This window comes from Rhinatrema bivittatum, chromosome 4 (assembly GCF_901001135.1).
Source record: "Rhinatrema bivittatum chromosome 4, aRhiBiv1.1, whole genome shotgun sequence".
Classification (NCBI taxonomy): domain Eukaryota; kingdom Metazoa; phylum Chordata; class Amphibia; order Gymnophiona; family Rhinatrematidae; genus Rhinatrema; species Rhinatrema bivittatum.
Genome location: NC_042618.1, coordinates 458,374,396 through 458,401,570, shown reverse-complemented (window position 1 = coordinate 458,401,570; position 27,175 = coordinate 458,374,396). Strand labels below are relative to the sequence as shown.

At 43.0% G+C, this 27,175-nt stretch overlaps 1 protein-coding gene across 5 annotated transcripts in view; it reads right to left on the bottom strand.

Annotated features, from left to right (window-relative positions):
* The window catches only part of PPP1R12A (protein phosphatase 1 regulatory subunit 12A), a 306,305-nt gene that overhangs the window by 72,933 nt on the left and 206,197 nt on the right, over positions 1-27,175 (bottom strand). For 3 of the 5 annotated variants that reach the window (XM_029597121.1, XM_029597122.1, XM_029597124.1), the window contains exons 12-14: positions 22,414-22,530; positions 12,047-12,217; positions 11,413-11,589 (exon numbers count right to left, since the gene is read on the bottom strand). In XM_029597121.1, the coding sequence (XP_029452981.1) occupies positions 11,413-11,589; positions 12,047-12,217; positions 22,414-22,530 (465 nt within the window). The remainder of the gene's footprint in view (positions 1-11,412; positions 11,590-12,046; positions 12,218-22,413; positions 22,531-27,175) is intronic. The other 2 variants (XM_029597123.1, XM_029597125.1) reach the window with 2 other exon arrangements.

Below are 27,175 nucleotides of genomic sequence, written 5' to 3'. Positions count from 1 at the left end.
ACTGTCTCAGAGTATCCCTTTAAATGCAGCCACCACCTCTCAAAAGCCAAGCCGCAAGACAGAAGTGATCTTCTCGATTTGAATATATGGTCCCCTGCTGAATCAATCCCTGCAGATGAGCCACCCTGAAAGGACAGTCCACCATGAGAGCTACCAGATCCGCAAACCAGTTGCCTCAGCCACTTCGGTGCTACCAGAGCCACCTGTCCCGAATGCACCTCTATGCCGCAACATGCGACCGAATAGAGGACAAAGAGGAAAGACATTCAAGAGGATCCCTGATGCCACAGGCAAACTAGAGCATCCAACCCTTCTGCCCCAACTTCCCTTCTGCGACTGAAGAACCTTGCCACTTTTGCATTATTTATTTATTTATAATTTTTATATGCCGATGTTCCTGTATAGCATACATATCACACCGGTTTACAGAGAACTGAACTGTCGCCTTTGGGGCGGATACATTGGAACAGGTTGAAAATGAACTTACAGTGAAACAGAAGGACTACAATTCCAAACACGATTAGCTAAAATAAAGTACAATTCAAAACATATATACAGTGGGATAGGTGGACCAGCATCTATAAAGTTCGATTCATCAGATCTTAGCTCTCAGGGAACGCTTGGCTGAATAGCCAAGTCTTTAGCTTCTTTTTAAATACCAGAAGGCAGGGTTCTTGGTGGAGGTCCGGAGGGAGCGAATTCCAAAGTGGGGGACCCGCAGTGGAAAGGGCGCGTTTCCTCAGTGAGGTTTTTGCTGGCTGGGTGTGTAGCATATCCTTGTACGCACTTCTGATGGGTCTCCTGGAAATGTGCTGTTGAAGTTGGAAAGTTAGGTTGAGGGGGGAGATGTTGTGTAAGGCCTTGTGTATCATCATGAGGGCTTTAAAGAGTATCCTGAATTTAATAGGCAGCCAGTGAAGGTTCTGGAGGAAAGGGGTGATGTGTTCCCTTCTGTTGGTGTTTGTGAGGATCCTGGCCGTCGTGTTCTGGACCATCTGAAGTGGTTTGATAGTGCTGGCGGGAAGGCCCAGAAGGAGTGAGTTGCAGTAATCCAGTTTCGGAAGGATGATAGATTGTAGTACCAGGCGGAAATCTCGGAAGTGCAGAAGTGGTTTTAATTTTTTTAATACTTGCAATTTGAAGAAGCATTCCTTGGTGGTATTGTTTACGAATTTGCTTAGGTTGAGTTGGTTGTCTAGTAGCACACCAAGGTCTCTTACATGCGTTATGTGGTCGCTAGATGTCCCTTGTTGCCATTAGATCCAGCTGGGGAATCCCCTACCTGACACAAAGGAAATCCCAGGCCTCTGGGGATAATTCCCATTCCCCTGCATCTAGCTGCTGCCTGCTAAGGAAGTCCACCTGCACATTATCGACGCCCGCTACTTGAAATGCTGCCATACCTTCAAATGGCGCTCCGCCCAAGCAAACAACTGTTGAGCTTCCAGAGCCACCCCGTGACTCTTCCTACCTCCCTGATGGTTGATGTAAGCCACCATTGTCACATTGTCCAAAAAGACACTCCCCATCCGACATTTGACCAAAGGAAGAAAGACCTCCAGGGCCCTGCGAAGTGCTGTCTCCAGGCGACTGATCTACCAGAACCCTGTGCAGACTACCCCTGACATACTGCACCCCAACCTTTTAAACTGGTGTCTGTGGTCACTACAACCCAATCCAGTGCCTCCAGATCCTCCTCTAAATTGGGACAGCAGAGCCACCACAAGAGTCTGGATCTGGATTCTCCCCGAAGAGGTAAAGGCAGGTAATACTCTGACAACGGATTCCATCTGGACAACAGCACTTTCTGCAAAAGCTGCATGGGGGAAAGGCTCACAGAACCAACTCCAATGTGGTAGCCATAGAGCCCAGAACCTGTAGGTAATCCCACACCTTCAGCACCAGTAGCTGAAGCAAACTGTGCACCTGTGCTTGCAACATAAGACACTCTGTCCGCTGACAGAAAGAACTTGCCCTTCTGGGTATTGAAACATGTTCCCAGATACTCCAACTGCTGGGTGGGCACCAGATGACTCTTTGCCATGTTTATCACCCAAGCCAGAGAGCTCAGGTGCATCACACACGGATAAGCCAATCATCCAGATATGGAGTACTAAAATCCCTTCTCACCGTAAGGCTGCCGCCACCAGGGTGCTGTGGACAAGCTGAAGGGAACAGCCCGAAACTGAAAATGCTGGCCCAACACCATGAACCGTAGAACTTCTGATGGTCCATTCGAATGGGACTATGGAGACAGGCATCTGTCAGTTCCAATGTTACTGAAAACTCTCCTCTGTGGATAGCTGCTCACACTATACACAACGTCTCCATCCGGAAACAAGGAACAAGGCCATATTCACCTTCTGCAAATCCAGAATGGGCTGAAAGGATCCTTTCTTTTTGGGAACCGTGAAGTAAACTGAGTACCTCCTGTGACCCTGCTCGGCGGGAGGAACTGGAACAATGGTGTTCAAAATTTGAAACATTTGTAGAGTCCCCAATACTGCTTCTCCTTTGCTTCAAGACACAGTGGGACTCTAGAAAGGCCTCCTGGACAGAGTGCGAAAAATCTAATGCGTAACTATTTCTTACCTCTTCCATAACCCATAGATCTGTGGTAATCTTGGCCCATTCCCCATAAAAGGAGGACAACCTGCCCCCTACTGGCTCCACGGAGGAAAGGATGCACCTGGCATTACTGGGTTGACTTCTTGCTTCCAGTCCTCTGACTGGAACCATCTCCTTATCCTCAGGCAGCCAGTTTCCTCCGGACTCTCCCAAAGTCTTCATCAACTGATCCAAGTCCTCCCCAAACAAGAGTTTCCCTTCAAAGGGAAGATTACATAATTGAGACTTTGACCACATGTCAGCAGACCAGAGGATGTGGTTAGTGCAGTTAGTGTAGCTGTATTTAAAAAAGGATTGTATAAGTTCTTGGAGGAGAGGTCCATTACCTGCTATTAAGTTGACTTAGAAAATAGCCACTGCTATTACTAGCAACAGTAACATGGAATAGACAGTTTTGGGTACTTGCCAGGTTCTTATGGCCTGGATTGGCCACTGTTGGAAACAGGATGCTGGGCTTGATGGACCCTTGGTCTGACCCAGTATGGCATGTTCGTATGTTCCTAATTGCACATCTATAAAATCCTGTGAGCTGCTACAGCGGAGACCATGCTTCTGGCTGCTATATGCACCAAGTTAGAGCGCAGCCACGTAAGCCACACCGGCTTCCAGTCTAGCAGACTGCATGGTGCTAAACACCCCAGACAAAGCCTGTTCCTGAGCTTTCTGAACTCAGCACAAACAGGCCCTCTTCATCATATTGTCACAAACCGCTGCTCTCAGGCTCAAAGCTGAAACCTCAAACATCTGCTTCAATTTGATCTCCAATGTGCGATCCTGAACGTCCTTTAGAGAGGTAGAACCTGCCACTGGAATTTTTTTCTTAGTAACTGCAGATACAGCTGATCCACCTTCAGAACCCGCAGGATATCCAGAATGTAATCATTCAATGGACACAGCTTCGCCATTATGCAACTGACCTTCAGGCCCACTTCCGGGAAGTCCCATTCCTGATTCACCAGCTGACAGATGTTCTTAAACAGAGGGAAGGCACTAGAGGGCCCTTGTGCAGGCCACCCAGGATCAGGTTCACCCCTTTGTTATCAGACTGTTCTAGGGCTACCTTTATTTATTTATTTAAGGGTTTTTTATATACCGAGGCACGTTTGCAAAACATCACCTCGGTTCACAATGTAACCCAATGTGAACCTCGGTTCACAATTTACCCCTAGCTCCTCCAGAATCTGGGGGATGAAGGGTCTCAATTCCTCTTATATGAATAGGCAGACCACCCTAAAGTCATTTCCCTCTGTCACTGGCAACTCATCTAGATCCAATCAGTGTGGACTTCAGGATCAGCACCTGTATCTGGATCAGCTGTCACATCCAGGTCCACCCGCTGAAGATCTGAAGAATCCTCCTGCCTCAGAGTGCCCAAGACTCAGACACCTCAACAGATCCCCAGGGCCACCAGAAGATCCCAACTTCTACCTCTTGGCTGGGTGTCCGGAAACCTTCTCACCGGAATGCTTACCCTCTGCCCCCTTTCTTGCCAGAAAGGCCTTACGCATAAGGAGAACAAACTCTGTGGAAAAAGCCTCAGAATCATCGGCATTCAGATCAGACAAGCTTCCATCAGAGTTTCCTCCTCCAAATTGATCTTCCATAACCATCTGCACCACAGGCGAGAGCAGGGAAGAGGAATCACCGGCTTCCCTAGGGGCTACAGGCTGCTGCTTGCGATCCTCTGCTGTCAGGCACCCTGGATCACAGGCAAGAACCCCAAAGATCTGGAGATCCAGCATTCCCCCAAAGCACTTGAGGAACCCTCCTCCCCCGAAGAACATCCAGTGCAAAGGGAATGAGAACAATTAAACGACTTCTTTGCTTTGGTGTTTACTGAAAAGGATGTTGGGGAGATACCCGTTCTGGAGAAGGTTTTCATGGTTAATGATTCAGATAGACTGAACCAAATCACAGTGAACCTAGAAGATGTGGTAGGCCTCTTACCTCCTCTAGGGGTTACCACCAGATATAATATTTCTCAGTTGTTGGTAAATACATCCAGGGTAATGTATGTATTTACCAACAACTATCAGGCTCTCCTCTTGTGCTAACCATGAGCCTGGGTACCTGCTGGTCAAGGTATAGTAAAGGCACCTCTATGCAAATAGATACTCTGGTGGTTCCTCTATTCGTGTGTCTGGCTACTCAGGCAGAATCAGAGCAGGAAAGCCAGTCAGCCATAGCACCCCTAGGCTGATTGATGATTATACTGAACAGCAATTAGTCCTTTCAGTTTCTGGCATATATTGAAACCTTCTGTATCCAAAGAAGAAAAATGGTCTTATGACCTTAGACATCAAGGGATGAAGGCTCAAATCTGTTTCCAAGACCACCCTGAGCATGGCTGGTTCTACAGGTCCTATGCTCCAGGGCAAGGGATCTGAAGGTTGTACCTTGGGTGCAAACTGATATACATTTCACTCAATTCACACTCCTTCTCAGGGTGATCTCCAGTAGCATAGTGCAGCAAGGTTTTGACTATTCTGATCAAGTAGCAGCAAACTAAATAAAGGATACTTTTCCTATCTCTTGGGGGGTTAGGAGGAGACTAAGCAGTTGGCTTTTCATAGTTGTCTCCTGCAGGGAATGAAATAGCAATCACTTATGTTTTCACATCAGCAGCATGAACTTAATAGGTAGGGTAAGTTTCCAGTTATTTTATTTTCCCCAGGAATTTCTGTGATTATCAAATTGAAATAAATAGGAGAGAAATTAATGCCAATGTGAAGGATGGATGAGAGTATATACATCCTTTAGATCTAGGACACACATCCATTCATCCTTCTGTAAGGGAGAATTATGCCGCGGGAGCTCATTTTGAATTTCCCTCAGATGTTGTAAGTTCAAAATAGGCCCTGTTTTCTTGAGGATAAAGAGAGAATAGAAATCCTGGGCATGTTGTGACACTGGGATTAGTTCTCTCACTTTGGATGACTTAGCATGCTTCGACATGTCTTTGGAGACTTGCATCAAGGAATTTGGTACAGGATGATATTGTATTGTGGGCTGCGCCATGCATCCTCGCCCTTTGCATCATGAGATCGGGTTGCTCACTTCCCAGGCTTCTGTGCATCAAGCACAGTGGTGTGTCTTATACATCGGCATATTGTGTGTTTTGAGCCTTGGTACGTAAGTGCACCAATGTGCCAATTGCATCGTAGCATGCAGAGCAAATTGATGCATCGTGCACCAGGATTACCAATGCTCCTTGCACTGATGCGCCATGCTTTGTTTGTACTTTGAGGCTGGTTATGGCTTTAGCAATTGATGCTGATTTGTCTTCAACATAGGGTTATCAAACTGGACCCTGCAACTTCAGCCTGTGCAGATAGAGGAGTTGAGGCACTTCTATGTAACTCCTTTCATTGCGAGGTATTGTGGGACATGGTTCTACTACAACTCCAGAGAGATTTCTGTAGTCCTTCAATACAAAGCACTCGAATTCTGCAAGTACAGGAACATCCATCCACAGGCACAGCAGTTCTTTTGGTTGTGTTCTGGGCCGAAACATCAGTAATAGCTTGCGGCCAGAGACAACTTTTAAACTCGCTGATTTTTTCTTCTGGCCAGACATAATGGAAAGGCGGCCATGGTTGATTGGTTACTTTTTGGTTTTCATAGCACTGAAAAGTGCTGTGAGGCTACAGAGGCAGTGAAGCAAGAGAAAAGTTGAGGCAAATTCAAAGTATTTTAAGAAAAATTAAAAGGAGAGAAAGTATGTATCCATGCTGTGCTCGGACAAAAAAATGACTAAGGCAGCTCACGAGGCAACTCCCGCACGTGCTCAGTACAGCTGAAAGCTCTACTTAGCTTGGAGAGATGAGTTAATTCAGTGCTACCAGAGGATGTCACCCACATGTGATGGTTAATTCAGCCTGCTTATTGATGGAAAAAGGAAATTAACAGATAAGTTTACATTTCAAATTTCACCTTAAGAGAACTGGGTTGCTCTGATGGATATAAAAACATTATGGACTAGTTTTAGAGAAAGTGGGCAGCTTGCATAAGCAAAAAAAAAAAATCTGGAAATGGCATTTTGTTTAGCTATGCAAACATCTCTCTAAAGAGTTCAATCTGATAGGCCAAGTGACATGAATCTATGAAATACTACCTTCAGTGAATAAGCATTACAGTTAAGCAACTCCTATTTCTCCAAAAGAAAAAACTGAATCAAGATGGTTTCTTGGGATAGTTATAGGTAACCACAGCAAATTTACACTGAATAGTACTGACTGTCAGATCTAGTAATAAGAAAAAGCAGGTGTGAATACTGAAAGTTATATCAAAATGCTGCTCTCAGAACTGATGCAATAAATTTCAGAAGTATTCTATGGTCTTATACTAAATATTTTGCCAGGTTTCTGCAGCATCTTTTTCAGAGTTGACATGAACGTATTCTACTACAAAATGCAGAAAGCTCACATTTCAACTGTAAATATTTTAAGTAATGACAGACAAATGCACTAAATGATCTCTCTTGTTCTTCCAAAAGATCCTTTAGGAGAGACTCCAAGAGACAAGTCTACCGGCAAAGGAGATACTATCCCCGGCCGACCCCTGGACTGTGACTGACATTAAACGGTGCCAGAACACCGGGTGCCTGCGTACAGGGATGCCACACACCATCACCATCCCTGAAATAACTAACAGTGATGAGAAAGACAGAAAGAAAGAAAAAAAGGTGAAAGAATCCATCTGGAACTGAGAGGGGAAGGGCGGTGAGTGATCCTCGATCGGGAGACCCGCCCCCCTCTGACGTCACTGAAGACTGTGACGGACGTTAAAGCGCCAGAACACCAGGCGTCGTGTGCCGAAGGGGCTCGACAAAGGGGCACTCCCCTTTGTGCATCCCGTAGTGTTAGCCATTCCCCATGTTTTTATATCCCTTGTAACAATCCCCATATTTAAATGTTTAATGTATTTGACAAAGGTAACGCATGAGTTCTTGCAAATTTTATTTAAATGTAAACCGATGTGATATACCGAAGATCTTTAAAAAAAATCTTAAAACTTGGCTATTTACTAAAGCCTACACATGATCCCTCCTGTTTCATCTCAACTCCCTCCTCCTACCCTACAAGCACTTTAAACACTAGCCACGTTGCTCTGCCTTTTCCTTGATGCAACTCCTCTAAATCCCTTTCCTTGTCCTATCTTCGCTTCCTCCTTCCCCCCCTCTCTCTCGCCCTCCCTTCTCCTCCCCTCCCCCCCTCTCCCTCTAATCTATATTCTACCGTTTAAACTACCTAGCCTTTCCCTGTTAATTATATACTAGTTCAAAATTACTATAAACTTGTTATATGTACCTCGTTTCTATTTTTGTAGTTATTTTATATTAGTTCATAATTACTACCATGTTCTATGTACAACGCTCTGACGTTTTGTTTTTACTGTAAACCGACGTGAACCTGGATGAACGCCGGTATATAAAAAACAATAAATAAATAAATAAAAATAAATATGTAAAATCGAACACCGGTATATAAAAATAAATAAAATAAATAAATGCAATAAAAAATGCAGTAATGCTGCAGATATCAAAATTTGGTTAGATATCTGTAGTTGAAATATGAAATATCAAGGAAATATGACAAACAAATGAATTTTCCTTGGAAAATGTTTTCACTAGCATGGATGTCTACTGATACTTGTTGCAAAGATGAAATCTGAATCAAGTCACAAGGACTAAACCAATATGATATGTAGGGAGGTTCAAACACTGAATAATTGTGTTTTCTATGCTCCTCAGCCTCCTGCTCTTTACAAAGTTTACATTTTCCCATAAGGTGGTACTTATGATTTAAAATGCAGTACTGACACTATAAAAAATACTTGCTGTAAACCCCAGCATTGAAAAAGCTGATAAACCTTGTATGGCTCCCTGCGTAATTTTCCTTAGACAGTTTGAATTTGGACTGATCTGTGAGGTAGGCCCAAAGCCTCTCATGCGAGACATGCCCTTTCCTAGCGAAAAATTCCTGGTAATCTGTGATGATCTTGTAGTAGCATTAAGAACATCTCAAAGTCACTGGCCTGCTTTGTGAATATGCTTGGGTGGAAAATAATCTAAAACTAAGTCAAAAGAAGAAACGTCCTTCAGAAAAATTTCAGCAAATAAGAAAAATACCCAAGTGGGCCATAAGCTTAGCTAAAGGATCAGTAAAGAAGATTTGATGCGATTGACAAACCAATTGTCTAGGGGTGTGTGTGTGGGGGGGGGGGGGGGGGGAGGACAGGGAACTTGAAAGTGCCAAAACGCTTAATTAGGGTCATTGGCAGGGAGAATAAGAAAGATGAAAAAAATTGCAATATCACAAAACATCTCCTAGAAAAACACAGCAGCCACATGGGTAAACTCAAAACCAAGTGCAAGGTGATATGTGGATGCTTTCCCAAATACAATCTTCCTCTGAAAAGCACTTCAAATTGCTCTCCTACAACGCAGGTCATATAAGTCACATACACCTACATAGAGGCATTTTTTTATTTTTTTTACACTGAACACAAATACACTACAACAAAAAAGGATAATCTAAGAACAGGATTGAGAAAGCAAGCAATAGTCAAAAAAATACAAAAACAGGTAGACTGATATACTGAGAAATCTACTCAATGTCAGCTTTAATTCAGGAAACTGATATACTCATGCAAATGTTTCATCATGCCCTTAAATAGAAAATTTCATCTTACCTGTTAATTTACTTTCCTTGCATCCTGCTAGACCAGTCGAGTGAATGGGTTTATTCTGCCCTACTAGCAGATGAAGACAAATGATACCTCTTTTCCAGCAACACCACTGGTATGTAGGATGGTGCATTGTAGGCCTTTCCCTATAATGCACCATCCTGTCAAGGCAATGGAAGCAAAAAAACTGTCCTATCAGGGAGAAGGGAAAGGAACAATAGTAGATATAAAAAGGGAGGAGGAGGAAGAGGAGGAAGTACCTTGGTTCCCCCTTCAGGGATAAAAACTTTCTGCAAGACAGACCTTCAACAAAGGAAGGGGGGGGGGGGGGGAGAACAACTAAAAACCAGCCACTGACTTTGAAAGGGTCTAACTCATCTAGCAGGATTCAAGGAAAGGAAATAAAGACTTTTTTTCTTCCTTATCCTGCTGGACCAGTTAAAATACATGGGAAGTACCCAAGCATAAATAAACATGGGTAGGGAGAAGACAAGATTGCTCCAAGAATGCCCACGGATGATAGAAAAGAACGCTCTCAGAAGATAATTCCCCTGCCTCCAAAAGTCCTAGAGGGTTGTCCACTTCTGGCAGCAACTCTGCTCCATAACTGTGGGCGACCTAGGAGAGGATTCAACAAAACCCATAACTTCCTTAGCCTACAATGCTGCCCAATCTCCCCTAAAAGAACCACCAAGAAAAAAATCCCCCTGTTCCCCCATTCTTTGGGCCCCTTCCCCCACCAGGCCTATGGCATGGGACAAGCAGCCTGGTGCAAAAATCTAAAAAATTATGGGTAGTTTCCCAGAGAGGGAAGGGAGAAAGCCCAAGGGGAATTTATCATCATCCTCCACAGCTAAAAACCAGAAGCCCAAAAGGAAACAGACTCAGTGCACACAGCAGGCAATGCAGGTGGAAATGGCCCGAGAAATTTCAAGACGGCAGCTGTTCCTACAGGTGCACAGGCCTCAGGAGGAGGGGAAGAGAAGTAGTCTACTCCCATCTGTCTCTCCAGAAACAGCTTGGGAAATGCAGGAGAACCAGAAAGTCTCCTGGTCGAGACATCTTCCAGTCCCATGAGACAATGTCATCTCTGCTGCTCATGTGCCAGCTCCCACATCAGTGGACCCTCTTGGCCATGAGCATGTGGCTCTGGGCTTGCTGGCACACAAATGCTGCCAAAACCCCCAGACTACTTCAGCCCATAGCCACTGGCTGCCTTAACACCTCCATGGCCCCACTCTTAGGCCATCTTTCAATACTCTACTCTCTAATTCCTTCCTTCAGCTCCCAAGTTAGCAGCCAGAGGAGGGGCCCAAAAGAGAAGGGGGAGAAAAAACAAGGGAGGGGACTCAATAGATAAACTCACCCCCAAGACACTTACTCAAATGGAAAAGTTCTTGAGCCATTCTGCTACTCCCCAAGCTCAACCAGGCCCCGCAAGGAACCAGAAAACCAGCTTACAGGGCTTGTTCAGCCTGGCCCAACCTAGGGACATAGTGAAGCTATTGCTTAGCAAATGAAGCCAAAAGTGCTATGAGGCAAGGCCAAAGGCCTTGGAGTTTAAAACCTACCACACCAGTCTAGATGTGTTACCATCTACTGGAAGAAAAAAAAATGTAGTGTGGTTATCTTAAGCCAAGCTGCACAACGCTGGGTCCAAATTTAATATGTTTTGAAAATTTTTTATGCCATGTATTTAAAAAATCACGGACCAAAAATCTCACTGTGGTGATGCTGGATAAACCTCAAACTCAATCACTTAAAGAAAAGCACTTAGCTGTATGTTGCAATCCATATAGATTACTGGTTAAGGTCCTTCCACACATTTCAAGAGTCACTAAAAAACGAGGAAAGCAGCAATAGTTGTTGGAGACAGAATACAGGCCTTTCCCTAAAATACACCATCCTATATAACCAGTAACGTCATTGGAAAAGTTGTCCCCCGTTTCCTCTGCTAATAGGGAGGACCATACATACAAATCTGGAATGGTCTAGCAGGATAAGGATTATCTGCTACAGAGTAAGTTCCACAGGTGTACTCTACTCAAGGAACCAGATGTAATTGATACCAGCATCCCGACCAGGACCTTTACACACCTGCGTCTCTCCCTGACTTCTGCTGTAGAAGGCACAGTGCCAGCAGAAGTTGTAGTCGTGGCTGCTGTAGTAGCTGCTGCATTGACAACAGTTGGTGCAACAGGAACAGTCACTGCCGTGGGTACATTGTCCTTTCCTCTTTCAGTAATATCCTCAGCCCACAAACGATTTGAGGTACTAGAATGTTGTAATCAGCAACATAAAAAGAAAAGGAAACACAGCTAAGCAATGAAAGCATCTGACAACAGCTAGTGAAGTGAGACATGGGGTTGGATTTTTTTTTTGTGTGCATGAAAAAAATCTCAGTAAAGCTTATCTGAAGGCACTAAAATATGACCAATCCATAATCATTTCAAAAAGAAACTGTTTATAAGTGCTTCATGAGCAGTGTTGTGATGTAGAAATTTTGGAGTTTTTTTTTGTTTGTTTTTTTTAAACTGGACCACTCAGCTAGAAAATTACAACAGTTGCAACTTACAGTAACACAAACGACCAATTTTCACTAATCAAATTGCCTTCTGCAAGTTAAAGTAAACAGGAAAAAAAAAATCCAAGCCCCACGACATGCTACAATGCATGCACATACAGAAGCACAAAACCATGCCCCTCCATAAAGCATCTCAATGTTTTCTACCTGCTTTGTAGGCTGGTTGGACTGGAGCTCATTGCTGTTTTTGCAGTAGTGCTTGTGCTGGACAGCAGGTTTTTCTGAAATCCAACAGGAGAGGTAACTGTTGTAGATGCTGATGTAGAGCTTGGAACACTAGAGTTGATCAGCTCATCTTGTTTTCTGCCGAAAGAACTGCTATAAAAAAAAAAAAAAAGCACCATATGAAGATTAACACAAAAATGAGGCAATCAACTATATATAAAAATACTTAGCAGGGTGTGCAGTTAAGATGAAATACTGTTCAATAGATGGCCAAAGGACATCCTGGCAGAACACATTCAACCTTTGCAAAGTCCATGTAAAATCAACGTTCCTAAAGGCTTTTAGGAAACTCAAATTTAAACATCTAAGCCAAAATCAAATTTGATGACATTTGAGAAAAAAAAATTGCTAAAATTATAACTGTTATATGGCATTGCTTATATACCATACTTTGTGTTTGCATTTTAGCTATAGATATTTATACACAAGAACCAAAACTAACACTCCCCAAAATAGCTTTGCTTTCTTCACATATGTTTATGCTGTTTTGTAATTTTTTTTCTTCTTTACTGCGACTCACTAAGCTCTGGTGGTATGTCTGTATCCAGATGGCATCAGTGGGCATAAGATGAAAAACTGCCATAGATACTTCAGTTTATTTATTTATTGAAAGGCTTTTATAGACCGGTATTTGTAGGATCATTCATATCGGTTTACAATATGAACATGAACATGGTACATGGAACAGGGTGCATAGAACTTGGGGAGGGGGGGGGGGGAGAATGTCAAGGAACCAGGAGGGGGTAGGGAGGATACAGGCTTAAAATTATAGCGACTATATAGTTATAAGATGGTGGATATGGAAATACAAATACAACTAGGTAGGAATAGGGGGTATAAAAGAACGCAATAAAGGTGCGTGCAGTAAGTTATGCATTCAAAGATAGGATGTTTCAAATTCTGTACTGAAGGTGCTAGGTGGAATGGTTGAAGGGGTAAAAAAGGCAAATGTCCAGTATTTATTACTGTTCAAGACTTTATTCCAGGGGTAGGCAACTCTGGTCCTGGACTTCCACAAATATATCTGGTTTTCAGAATATCCACAATGAATATGCATGAGATATTTACACATACTGCTTCCATTATATGCAGATCTCATACATATTCATTGATATCTGAAAACCAGACCTAGCTGTGGCACTCCAGCACCAGTCATTCCACCCTGCTTCTGATCTCAGCCAAAGCTGTTCATGGTGGCACCAGCTGGGGATCTCAACACATGTTCGTAACCAGCCATTGAGTCTTCAAAATATAGATCCTTCTATCTAAGAGAACTATTAGCACAAAGAATGTTTCTCCTTCATCCCCAATCACTTTTCAGGTATTTTATTTTAATCAGGACAAAACAGATAAAGTTGGAACTTCACAGTATCTGTAAAACAATAAAACAAAGAACCCTAGATATATGTAGGGACCTTCATTTTTGCGTTTTATTTTTTTAATTTTTTTCCAGGAATTTATCAGGGTTTATTATGACAACAAAAAAAAAAAAAAAAAGGAGAAAATCTGTGGAAAAGTGTGACTTATTCATCTGGGTAAATAAGACTGACGGACAGAAGCCAGGACAAAAAAGCAGATTTTTCCCAGTCGTCCACACAACAGCATCCCCACCCCCTGCCTAGCATGTCCCTTTCTCTCCCCACACCCCCCAACAGGAATCGCCCTCTTTCTCCTCCATTACAACAGCAGTCATCCTTACTAGTGGCAGCTCCAAGTTTCTCCTCTGCTTGCTGCGGCTCCCAGGTCTGCCTCGAGGCCAGGGAGCCTGTCGGGAAGTGCTCCTGGTAGGTTATAGCCCAGTTCAAATGCCGCACCGGCCACGGCACCAAACAGCAGGCACTTTGGCGGGGGAGAGGGAGGTCTTGAAACGCCACCTCAGCGGCACTGGAGGGTCAGCAGTGGGGGGGGACGGGACTTTAAAATGCTGCAGGTGCTTTAGCCTGCACCAGCATCTACAGTGGCTGGAGAGAGTTTGCATTTGCAGCTCTGGCGCTGCTCTTTAAATCAGCCTACAAGTAGAGTGAAAAATCGGTTTAAACTGAAAAACAAAGGCCCCTAATTATATGGCACACTGCTGAACTGGCAGCGTGTGAAGCCTTACAGCAGGTCAGAGTCTACATCACAGACAATTAGTGACCTGAAATGTTTGCCGGTTAAAAAAGCTTAAACCGATAAAGCTTTTCAAATCATTACTATTGTCATCATGGAAAAATGACACTGGCTTTCCAGTCTTTCCATTCTGAATAAACGTAGCTCAAACAGCTATTTTCAGAGCTGGATTACCTAAATATGGCTCGAATCCTCAAGCTAGTTTTCATCAGCTATTACTCTGAGCCGGTAAAGAAAAGGCTAAGAAGCCAGGACTCAGATGCTACTAGAATGCACATAAAATTATGAATTCTTTTTGTAAACTTCATTTTATAAATTCAAAAACAAAATATTTGAAAAGAAAAGTCGGTTTGTGCAAACCAAAAAAAACCACACACCTTCGGGTTACAAAAAGAAAGCAAATATTGCTCGTTATCCTTCTACCTGTGGAAGGGACCAGGAAGAGAATGAGCTTCAAGCATAAACAAAGAAAATAAAAAAAAAGGCCTACATTTCTAAACAGAAACCACAGCTCACGTTCTTTATAATGTGAGGATTCAGAGTCTATAAACTCAGTTGCTGAGGTTCATTAAAAATTCCACAGCATTTAGGACCACTAAATATTTGCAGGGGTGCTGAACCATACAAGTAGCCCCCATGGACAAAATCTATGTTCTTGTGTAACCCTTACAAGATCTGGGAATATCTAAAGTTTGTGTCTCTTAAACAGAGCTTCCCAGTGGCCAAAGACTAAATATATTTTAGTCTTAAAAAAAACCAACTGATTTTCTCCAAAACCCTGACAAATCAATGGAAGCTCTGCTGTGCCATCCTGCAAAGCATTTCTTTGAAAGATAGATAGATTTTCCCAGCAAGAGGGAACGTGGTTTCTGAGATCTGTAACACTTCCTTCAAATATATTTAGAAAGCTCAAAGGGAAATAGAAGTTTAATCACAGGAAAGTTTAAGTATACCCAAGGTTCACAGACTCAGCAAAACTTTCCAAGTTTTTAATCCTCTGAGATGAAGGATTAAACTTTAGTTAAAGTTTGAAGTTATTATGCACCCCTGTTCAACTGTAAACCAGCATGATGTGATTGTATCATGAATGCCGGTATATAAAAAACCTAAATAAATAATGAAGAGGTTAAATCTGTAATAATACTCCCTTGAGTTACTCAACTGCCCCACTGAAGATTCCAACACTCAACCTACCCTCGCAGAGGGATGCATGCAGCAGAGACCCCCGTGTTCAAGAGAGAGTGGGGCCACATGCTGTCAGGAGCAGCAATAGTCACCCCCCCCCCCCCCAGCACAGTCCAGATCAGAAGCAGTGAGGATGCATGCAGGTTGAAGCAGGGAGCAGAGCATTGTCAACCTCCACGATCCAAAAAACAAAACACTTCTGTGGGCACTGAAGGAGGTGGCTGCTGCTGCCACCACCCTGTGTGCTTTTTGGAGGGGAGAGTGAGTGGGTGATATAACATGAGAGAATTTTTATATTCGCATGTGTCAGTCTGTATTGGTGAGAGGAAGAGTGTGTACCAAAACACCCTCCCTTACCATGATAATCCATGACAATCTCAGGGCAACTGGAAAAGAGTTCCCCAGGTATGGACAGCAGAAGAATTTATTCTAGTTTTAAGCATTGTGTGTTATTTGGTGTGTGATGTTTTGAAATGTTATTGGTGGTTGGAAAAAGTTTTTAATTATTAGATGTTCTATTCATTAGCATGGTTTTACTGTTTTGATGGCTGTTTTATATTTATTTATTTATTTAGGGTTTTTATATACCGACATTCTCGATATACATATCAAATCAAGTCGGTTTCCATATAACAAAACTGTCGCCGGTAAGGCGTTACATTAAACATGGTAAAGTTAAAGGGAGTACATTAAACAATAGACAAAGTATTGAACAGAGAACAGTATTGAACAGAGAACAGTATTGAACAGAGAACAGTATTGAACAGAGAACGAATTTTCTCACCGTTTTCTCATTTTTTCATCTCCAGATGGCTCCGAAGCCATCAGGATTTAAATATTGTCAATGTGGCAAAATTACGTCAGTCACAGAGTGACAATTATTGCTACATCTGCTTAGGTCCAGAGCATGACCAAAAGTCATGTATTTATTTTATTTTTTGATGTTTTATGAGGAATGGTGACGTTTGTTTTTCCATTATTGCACTGCGTACAGAGTGACTTGTGGTTTCCAGTTCAGTTTGTCTAACCATTTCTATTTTTACTTTATGGTCTCTTTTTCTGCTTTTGAAGAGGGTTTGCGTGCTCTGCATGTATGACCAAGGCAAAGTAGTTTCCTAGAGTAGGGAGTTAAAAGCAGTCTCATCTGCTCTGTTTTCCTAATAGGAGGTATATTAGCGTCTTAGGGTCTGGTATATTTGCAGGATTACCTTTTCATAGGTAGGATTGTTATTCCTCCAGTGCTGGCATTTAATGCCGTTTACTATATTGAAATTGTAATTCAGTTTTCCCGTCGATAGCAGGGCTGAATTAGCCATGCTGTCTGGGAAGCGTTGCGACCCGAAGTAGGCGGAGTCTCCTCAGCTAGTAACAGAGCTTTGACACTGTGCGGCTGCGCAGTGGTGTTCCCGCGCGGTTCCCTCTTCTCCTCAGTTTTTTTTTTCTGCGAGCCGATCGCACATGGGGATTTCTCTTCACACAATTTGACGACAACGAATTTTCTCACCGTTTTCTCATTTTTTCATCTCCAGATGGCTCCGAAGCCATCAGGATTTAAATATTGTCAATGTGGCAAAATTACGTCAGTCACAGAGTGACAATTATTGCTACATCTGCTTAGGTCCAGAGCATGACCAAAAGTCATGTAGAGACTGCGGCCGCATGTCTCCTCGGGCCTGATGCCAGAGGGTGGCTATGATGGAGCGCCTGAAGACGGACTCCTACGCCCCACCTACTTCGACCCATTCTTCGCCATGACCGGTGAAGACAGGTAAGGCCCACGCAAAAAGGGCTTCCTCCCTGGGCCCCTCCGAAGTGGGGCGAAGCATGCCGGCCATTACCTCGGGTTTTCAAAAACCCCAATTGTCCTCCATCCATACCAGGGCTCTGGAAAAGGATGGTAAAACCTACAGCAAGGGAGTCGCATCGATGGGTTCTAAATCGCTAAAAACAAGCGAAACCCACTATTCAAATGTCAAAGACACAAGCGTCTATGACGCATGACAAGGTCGTGAAACACGACAACGCCTCGGCGCCACCACGAAGCACGGCCGCCGCCATAATACATGGAGTTTTTTTTAAAACATGACACCTCTTCGAAACAAGTCACAAAACAGGCTACATATTTGCAGCATACATCAACACTAAACTTCTACCAGGAACATACCCATGGAGCATGCTTCAGTTACACAGCTTAAAAGGTAAAATACATCCTTCGTTCTTGGAACATACTCACACTCCTACTTCTACATCTAGCTGGGAAATTGAAGTGGAACTTCTCTCCAACGCAGAATCAGTTTCCCCACAGCATTCTCCTCTCAGTGCACACTCCTTGTCAGCAGGATCAGCACTACCTACACCAAAACAAGCTCACACAACTCCCAACATTTACAGTGGGAATACTTCACCGGAGGATAAATCACTACATGCCATTTATCCTCCACACAAAAGATAGAAATTATACATCCCTCCGCAAGGAACCCTTGCAGCATCTGCAATGTCAAAAATATCAGAAGTACTATCCACATTTTTTCAAGACCTGGAACAAGGAAAACAGGTTCCACTAGTGGTCTCTCCACAGACTTCAGCACCCCCTTCACCGGACCCCCGTACAGGGGACCACAGCTCAGAACCCGAGCATCATCCAGACAGCCCTATTTCACAGTTTTCTACAGGTTCGTCTAACTTCTACCGGATTACCATCGGACCCCCAGAGGGACAACAGGAGCCTTACTCTCCTCCCTGAGGACTTAACCTATTCAAAATTCATTGAAAAAGTAGGTACCCTCCTCCAAGTTGCAACAGGACGAATTCCAGATCCTAGAACGGAAATGATGGGCATTCTAAAAATATTTGAAACCCCTGCTGAACCAACTGCCCTATCGCATTCGGTCTTGCAAAACCTCCTGTTAAAAAATTGGAAAACACCATTTTCCACAACAGCAACCTCCAGGAAGATTGACATTAAATATAAGATTCGTAATTCTTCAATCTACGAATCTCCTCATCAATCAGCTAAAGCAAAACTCAAAACTTCATTCGAACGCCCCTCCAAATAGAGATCATAAATGTTTGGACGACTTCGCAAAGAAGGTTTATCATTCCTCCATGTTGATATCTAGGATTCAACACCATACTACATAATACCTATTCGAGACTCTTCAAAAACTTCGCCCACTTTGTCTTTCAGAAGATAATACCCTTCCACAACCATTTTTGGATTTAGAAGAAGGACTTAGACATTTGCTCAGATCCGTTTACGAGTCATTCCAGTCATCTACAAGACCCTCCGCTTTGGCTATAGCTGCCAGGCGTCTTGCACTATTCACACTGATGTCCATGACAAACTGGCAGACATTCCATGCGTGGGAGACAATTTTTTTGGTGACCAGTTCACAGACAGTCTCCCATTTGAAAGAACAAAGTGCAGCGGTACAATCTCTTACCTTCCCCTCAGAATCACACAAGTCTTAGCAGAGATATTTTCAACCTTACCGTCGTCTGTATTACCCACGGTCATATTCTAGACCATATGCACAATATAGGCCACATCCATATGTACCCCCCAGGTCCACGCCCAGGGGAAGACCCAGACAACAAAGACAACAAAAGCAAACAGCAGCACTGCAGCAATTGTCTTTTTGAGTAACATCCAGCCACCGCCACCTCCAGACTTCATAGGAGGGCATCTCCAATTTTTTCTAAACAACTGGGAATCCATCACTTCAGACAAATGGGTGATCAACATTAAGGAAGGTTACCATCTAAATTTCAAATCCATTCCATTCCTTCCTCTGTCTCCAACATGAGCACCACCCTCCCATACAGCATCCCTACATATGGAGTTATCAAACCTATTACTCCATAATTCTATTCAAATGGTTCCTCTTCAACATCAGAACCAAGGTTTTTATTCCCCATATTTTCTCATTCCAAAGAAATCCGGAGGCCTCCGTCCGATACTGGATCTGCACCAGGGGGGATATGATAGAGGTCTTTAAGATCATGAGAGGTCTTGAATGAGTAGATCTGAATTGGTTATTTACACTTTCAAATAATAGGACTAGGGGCATTCCATGAAGTTAGCAAGTAACATTTAAGACTAATCGGAGAAGTTTCTTTCACTCAATGCACAAAGCTCTGGAATTTGTTGCCAGAGGATGTGGTTGGTGCAGTTAATGTAGCTGGGTTCATTGACTGCTATTAATCAAGTTTACTTGGGAAATAGTCACTGCTATTGGTTGAATCAGTGGCATGGGATCTTCTTGGTGTTTGCCAGGTTCGGCCTCTGTGGGAAACAGGATGCTGGGCTTGATGGACCCTTGGTCTGACCCAGCATGGCAATTTCATGTGTAGATGTATATACATATACACACATATATATATATATATACACACATATATAGGTTGTTTTTTTTTTTTTAACTCAGAAAGCTGCACTTTCTCCCTTTTCATGTAAAATCTATTATAAATGGATAAACTGTGTGCAGGAAGGGTGTGACAAGAGGTGCAATGCTGTAAGGTTCACCTAGGATGCCTAACATCCTTCGCCCTCAGGACTGAATACTGTCCTATTTTGTTTAGCATTGGACTTTATAGGACATAACAGTTCCACTTTTATTTTAACAATATTCTGTTTTACATTAGCATGTCCCATGCCCAGTCTGTGGTTGGTAGCTCATCTTATTGTTTGGTAGAAGCAGCAGAAAGGTTGCAATATCAGAATTTGTAGCTCAATCCTATAAAATCAGAGATGCTGTGGATTAATTGGATTTGCAAGGGAATGGTTAGTCATTTTATTGTTGGAGTGAACTGTTCCCTAAGTGGTAGATTTTAAAAGCCTTGTGCGTGCAAAAATGGCCACATATACGCATAAGCAGGCCACGTGGGAGCTACACTAGTTTATGAGCAACAGCGAGCACGACTCTTTATAAGGCTCAATCTGATATTCTCTATATGGTCCATTGTAAAGGGGCACTGATTCGGGGTGAGTTTTTGGGAGGTGGGTTGGGGGGGGGGATGTTTGTCATTCAGAGGTATTCATTGTAAAATTGAACTCAATAAAGAATTTTATTCCTTGTAAGTGATAAAAAGGAGTTGATTGGTACAATGCAGCTAGCAGAGACTGCAGTGTACAAATCAACTTCTTTTGTTAGAATTGTCCATATAGAGTATCAGACTAAGCCTTATAGTCTCGCTTCCCCCTCCCCTACCACATGTAAGATGTGTGTAAAGCTGCAGATATGCATGTACGCGAAGGATATTTTATAACCTACGTGCATACGTTATAAAATAGCACGTATCTTTGCGTGCGGCAAGATATGTGCATTTATGGGCACGTGTGCGGCCCTTTTAAACTCTACCCATAAGAAGGTAGTATAACTTAGAAGTTCTGTTAGACCATCAACTTACTATGGAAGACATGTGGTTTAGTCAAAACTTCTTTCTTTAGTCTACAAAATCAGGCAACTCCGCCCCTAACTATTTAAGGATGACTTGGCAACAGCTGTACAAGCCTTAGCTACCAGTAGATCCAATTAAGGTAACTATCAGGGTTTCTCTTAAGGCTTTTGTAGAAGTAAGTGCTACAAAATACAGCTGGGAAGGTTTATTGTGCTGAGAAAATTAAAGTATGTACAAGAAGAAAACCTGCTCTAAAACTAGACATGCCTTTATAATAAAAAAAGAAAAAACTACAGTGAAACTCAGGATTCAGCACAGCCCTCCTCCCCCGATGCAATCTTAATTATATTAAATTAATGGGGAGTAGGTAGAAGCACGTTCTTTGAAATAAATGAGAAATCGAAAGGGTTTGCTTACGTGGAACTTTGTATGCTTAAACTCTGCCAGAAACTAACATATTTGCACAAATCTAGCGATGACTTTTAGCAATACTAATAAAAGAAAATAAAAATGAAGTAAAGGCCGTCACATTTTACATAATTCAATCGGCAGACAAAATCAAAATCCTCTGTTCTGATCTGCCTCGTTTCTGAGGCTATAAGAGTTTAAAAGTATGAATTCCATCTATTTAGAAAACAAGACTGGAAGAGTACACAATTTTCAAAGGTTTTGGGGTTTTTTTAAAACACACACACACCCTGCAGTCCCCCCACTCACAAAGTGCTCATCACCTCAGCCCCTTTTCCTCAGACATTCAAGTCCCTCACCCCAAACTGATCCCACTATTCCATCTGCTTATGACTGAGCTGGCAGGAAGCAAAGGATGGGCTGCCCCATCCTTCTGTGAAGCTTCAGGCTAGACTTGTGTTTTGCATCATGTGTTTGAGAGGTGGGGAAGAGTAAGCATTTCAGCCAGGAAAATGAGTACATTTCCTATCCATGGGTGTTTATTCACCCCCACCCCCTTTGGCCTGTTTGTGGAGTTTATGCACAGAAACTGTCCCCACATGCACACATGGATAAGGACCCAGGCTGACACCATCGGCAGGTACAGAAGGCTGAACTTTCCTAGACTTATAAAAACGGCATCTGTTTCAGGTCTCAGGCTCTTAAAACCCCTCTCCTTGCTTCCCTGATTTTGAAGGGGGGTGGGGGGTGTTAAAAAAAAACAAAACCCGAATACCTGTTTTTTTCTGGCCATTTAGTCACACAACAGCATTTCACTTCTTAAATACACCATGTAAATCTCTCTTATTACATATATTTTCAGTAGTTTGATGTGCCAAAGAGAACAAAAGCAGAAGAAGGAAAACACCATGCCTCACTCATCTCAGGCACCCCCTGAAATACAGCCCACAGACAGAGCATAGTTACAGATATACAGCCAAAAATCTGGTGCACTGAGAGGTACAAAGCGAAAAGCCCTCGCTACATGCCGAGTGTGTGAATGTGGCTTTACAGTAACACCCCATGGAGCACATTCACAGCCCACTTATTCTGTCCTCTAAGGGCCATCCATTTTATAGGTCAGAACCATCCAAATGCAAACAACCTAAAAAGGTACTCAAACTGATATACAGCAAGCATGTTACCACCTTCTTTGATAATGTGTGTTTAGTCCTTCATTAACAGAGCTGTTTTTCTTAAAGTCTTCGTCCCATCTTCTTCTAGTGTATGATCCACTATTACGTATCAGGTTAATAGAGGAGTCCCTGTAAAACCAAACACAAACTTCAAGAAACATTTCTGGGGACGAGAAAGTGAGGGGAAGGGAAAAGGGGAGGGAGAAAAACACTGGAAAAAAAAAGAGTAATTACTTATCTATGAAGCAAAAGCCTTCTCTGAAGACAGTAATTCACTCATGCAGGTGGACTCAGGACATAAATTTGTTCCCTAACTTTCTGGAAAGGCCTCATGGTCTTTTCAATGCATGCACAGGAGGCCCCACACTGCCATGGCCCCACTACTCCTTTCCGTTCTAGAATAGATTTAATTGGGCAAGAACTCTTCCAAAAGAGGAGGTGGGAAGGTCCGTGTGTTTGGTGAACTGCTGTCTTCAAAGAACACCTGTTAAAGTAAGCAATTTTGCTTTTTCTGAAGATAATTAGTTCAAAAGTCACACAAGTGAGATTCCCTAGCAAAGCATTGCTTTTAATGAAAAACAAAAAAAGAAAACCCCAGCAACACCGCCAACAGGAAGTGAAAATGTTTTTACTCAGTAAAAATAAAAAATACCCTTTTCTGGAGGTTTTTTTTTTTTTTTTAATGCTTTAATATTTTTTATTAATATGGAAGACATCCTGAAATATGAAAAGGCAGACATGGTGGGGTGAGTTAAAGTCTAATTAAAGAGGCTGTTAGAAAACCTATTACGATAAAAGGCCATGTTTAAGCAGTAATGACACCTGGGAGAATTCTGTGCAAAAAATGTTTTAAAAATTCTGCACATATTTTAAAACTTTGCATGCTTTAACTATCAAAACTCCCGTAATATAAATCGGAGTCATTTAAAATGCAATACTTTTAGTTGATTAAAACCTTTTTTTTAGGCTTTATGTATTTTTAGATTTTGTTTGCATTATGTGTATTTTATGCCTGTATATATGTAAGCCACACTGGACAGATTTTTCCTAGAAGATGCAGAAAAGCAAGTTTGCTTATCGTGAAGTGTGTTTTCCATAGATAGCAAGATGAATTAGCCATGCTGTCTGAGACATCCCTCCAGGTGGCTCCAGGCAGAAACTTCTCTCAAGATATACAGAGCTTTGCTCTCTGCACCTGTGCAGTGGTTCCCCTGCAATTGCCTGACTGCCTCAGTTGATAAAGTAGGGATGAGCAGCAAACAGAACAAAGAGGCAAAGATATAAGAAGGAGAGGCTGCCCAGAGATGAGTGTGAGATTGCATGGCTAATTCATCCTGCTATCTACGGAAAACACCATTTTTGGTAAGCAAACTTGCTTTTTTCCCATCAATAAGCTGGCTAAATTAGCCATGCTGTCTGGGAGTCCCCAGCTGAGGGTTGATTGAGCACACTGTTGACTACCCATGCATAAAAGTGGCACTCTCCATTGATGTCAGACTCTAGGAGATTCAGTGTACCAAACCTGCCCTATTGGTGGACAGCTCTATGTGCCAGTGGCATGGAGCAGTACTGCCGCACCCATTGCTGCATCTGATTTCCTTTGTTGTTGGAGGCAGTAATGGGATGTGAATGTATGAAGAGAGGACCAAGTAGCCGCTCTATAAATGTCCAGAACTGGTACCTCGTGAAGGTGAGCTCCTGAAGCTGCCGTGGCTCTGAGCTGATGTGGCTTAACTTTAGCTGCAAGGAGTGATGGCTGGGTCGAGTAGCAGAAAAGAATGCATTGGGACAACCAGTTAGCTAACATTCTTTTGGTGACTGGCAACCAGGGGGCATTCGGGTTGAAGGAGACAGAATTGGGATACTTAGGAGATTGAGACCTCTGTTTGTGGTATGCCAGGACTCTTTTACAATCCAGAGTGCGCAGAATCTTTTCCCTATCAGTTGCATACGGTTTTGGGGGGAAAAAAAAGGTTGGTAAAGGTGACTGATTCAGGTGAAAAGCTGAGACCACTTTTGGAAGAAAGGTTGGGTGGGTCTGCAAGGTAACCTTGTCATGGTAGAATTGCAAGTAAGGGGGATAGTGGACTAATGCTTAAATATCACTAACCCATCTTGCTGAAGTTATCACAATCAGGAACAATACTTTCTGTGTCAGAAATTTCATAGAGGTAGTTTGCATTGGCTCAAATTGCGGAAGCATAAGTTGTTCCAATACCAAGTTGATATCCCAAGGAACCGCAGGTTTTGAAACCAGGGGAGAAAGTCTTAAAGTCTCTCTCATGAAACGAGACACCAGTGGGTGTGTAGAGATGGCGTATCATCCTTCCACCCAGGGAAACTCTACTATGGTACTGAGGTACATTCTGATGGATGACACTGCAAGGCCAGAGTGTAACAGATGCAGATATTGCAACAGTTTTGGGAAACAGCCGAATGGGTCTAATTCCACTGTGGCACACCAGTGAAGGTACCTATGCTACTTACCTGCATAATTCTTCCTCGTGGATGGCTTTCTGGCAGATATTAGAATATCCTGAATCACAGTAAGGAGAGAGAGATGACATAACACCTCCCTTTCAACCTCCAAGCCCTCAGGTGTAGCGAGGAGTGCAGCAGATGACAGGTCTGCCCTGTTTCCCAAGGAGATTAGTGGTTGAGACTAGAGTTGTATGAGATAGGCATATCACGGTTGTCTGGGCCACATTGGAGCAATGAGGATGAGATATGATTCCCCCACAATGTATTTTTGGATCACACAACCTATTAGAGGTATTGGCAGGTATGCATAAAACAGATCTTCCATCCAGGGAATTAGGAACACATCCTGGGCGATCCTCCATCTGCTCAGGTACAGAGTGCAAAAATGTGGCAGTTTTGTGTTGCACTTTGTTGCAGAGGTCCATGCAGGATATTCACCACCTCCTGAATAGGGTTTGCCACTTCTTGATGCAAAGCCCACTCGTGGGGATGAAAACTTCTGCTGAGCCTGTCTGCTTCTATGTTCCTGATACATGGAAGGTAGGTCACCTGCAACTGAATGGAGTGGTCTAGTGCCCAATCTAGGATCAGCACTGCTTCTTTGCAAAGTATCCTGGAACCAAACCCACCTTCTTTAAGTAAAACATGATCACCTGGTTGCCTGTATAAATCATTATCCTCTCTTCTGTTAGAAAGACAAGAGAAGGTATAGATTGTGTTCCTTATAGCTTTTAACTCCAAGAGGTTGATTTGGAGTTCTTTCCTGTAGAGACCAAACTCCCTGTGTTTTCAGGTGTATATATGTGCTCCCCATCCCTTTGTGGATGCATCTGTCATGACAATTTGATATGCCAGGGTCTGAAATGGTGCGCCTGATTCTAGAACCTGGGGAGATAGCCACCAGTCTATGTCTGAGATCACTGAGTCATGATCACCTGTAGAGATTGAGTGGTCGAACTGAGACCATTGTGCCTTGAATCCCCATTGCAGCTGTCACATGTGAAGGTGGGTGTGTGGAACGACAAATGGCCTTCGCCATGTGGCCTAGCATGGTGAGTGTTTGACAAAAGCTGGGGGGTGAGACTGGTTCTGTAAAACATGAGCCAGTTTGTGAAAAGTTTGGATTCTTTCTGATGGAAGGAAAGCCTTACAGAGTTTCGTGTTTATCATCACTCCTATAAACTGAAGGACTTCAGTGGGCTGGAGATTGGACTTCATAGTTAGATTATGAATCCTAGATTCCCTAGGCAGGTTATGGTCAGAATCAGATGTGAGCAGAGCATTTTGGATTTTGAGGACAGTAGAAGCAATCCTTTTCCTGAATAGGTGGGCCACAGCCAGGCACTTCGTGAACACTCTGGGAGCTGACAGGCAAAACGGAACCACCTTGTATTGGTAGTGTTGAGCATTCACTTGAAAACAAACGTAACGCCAGGAAGATGGATGCATCAGTATGTGGGAGTATGCATCCTGAAGATCTAAAGAACACATCCAATCGTTGGGTTGCAGAAATGGAATAGTTTTGAGAGATGTCATCTTGAATTTCCCTCAGAATGAACTTGAGGGCCTGCGGATCCAAGATGGGTCAAAGACCTCCACGTTTTCAGGATTAGGAAGTATTGGGACTAAAATCCTTGTTAGCACTGCTGTCGAGGTAGTACTTGGAGAAGCTTATTGCCCATTTGATCTTGGAAAGCTGGTGCAAGGTGAGGTACCAGCAGAATTATCTTGAAATTAGGTCTGTATCCATTCTGCAACACAATGAGAACCCAATGATCTGATGTTATGGAAATCCAAGCGTGGTAAAAAGATGATATTCTGCCACCTATTGCCAATAATAGCTGTGGCAGAGCCGTTTTCAAAAATTGTGTTGTAGCTTTTGATTGCCGTCCTGCTGTTTTTGTGGATGTTGCACTCTTGCGCGCCTCCTTGGTTGAGTGTAGAGTGTTGCCTCTGTGGTTGAAAGGGTGGTGACCTGTAGGAAGCAAACTGCCTGTATTGCAGCCTTTGGTAGAAAGGTTTTAGAAATGTTGGATAAAATCTTCTTGAAGACTGTTCCATTGACCATGTAAGCAAGGAGACTGCTACGTTCTGCACTTTGAATTGGTATACAGTCTCCCGCAGCCTCGCTCCAAATAAATTATCCTCCTTGCAAGGGAGATCAGCCAGCTTCTCATGAACGTCATCCTAGGTAGCACTCTCTCAAAGCCAGGCAACCCTGACTGCTATAGAAGTTGCGGATGTTTTAGCAGATGTTTTGAAGGTTCATAAATTGTGCATACCAGATGGCGTA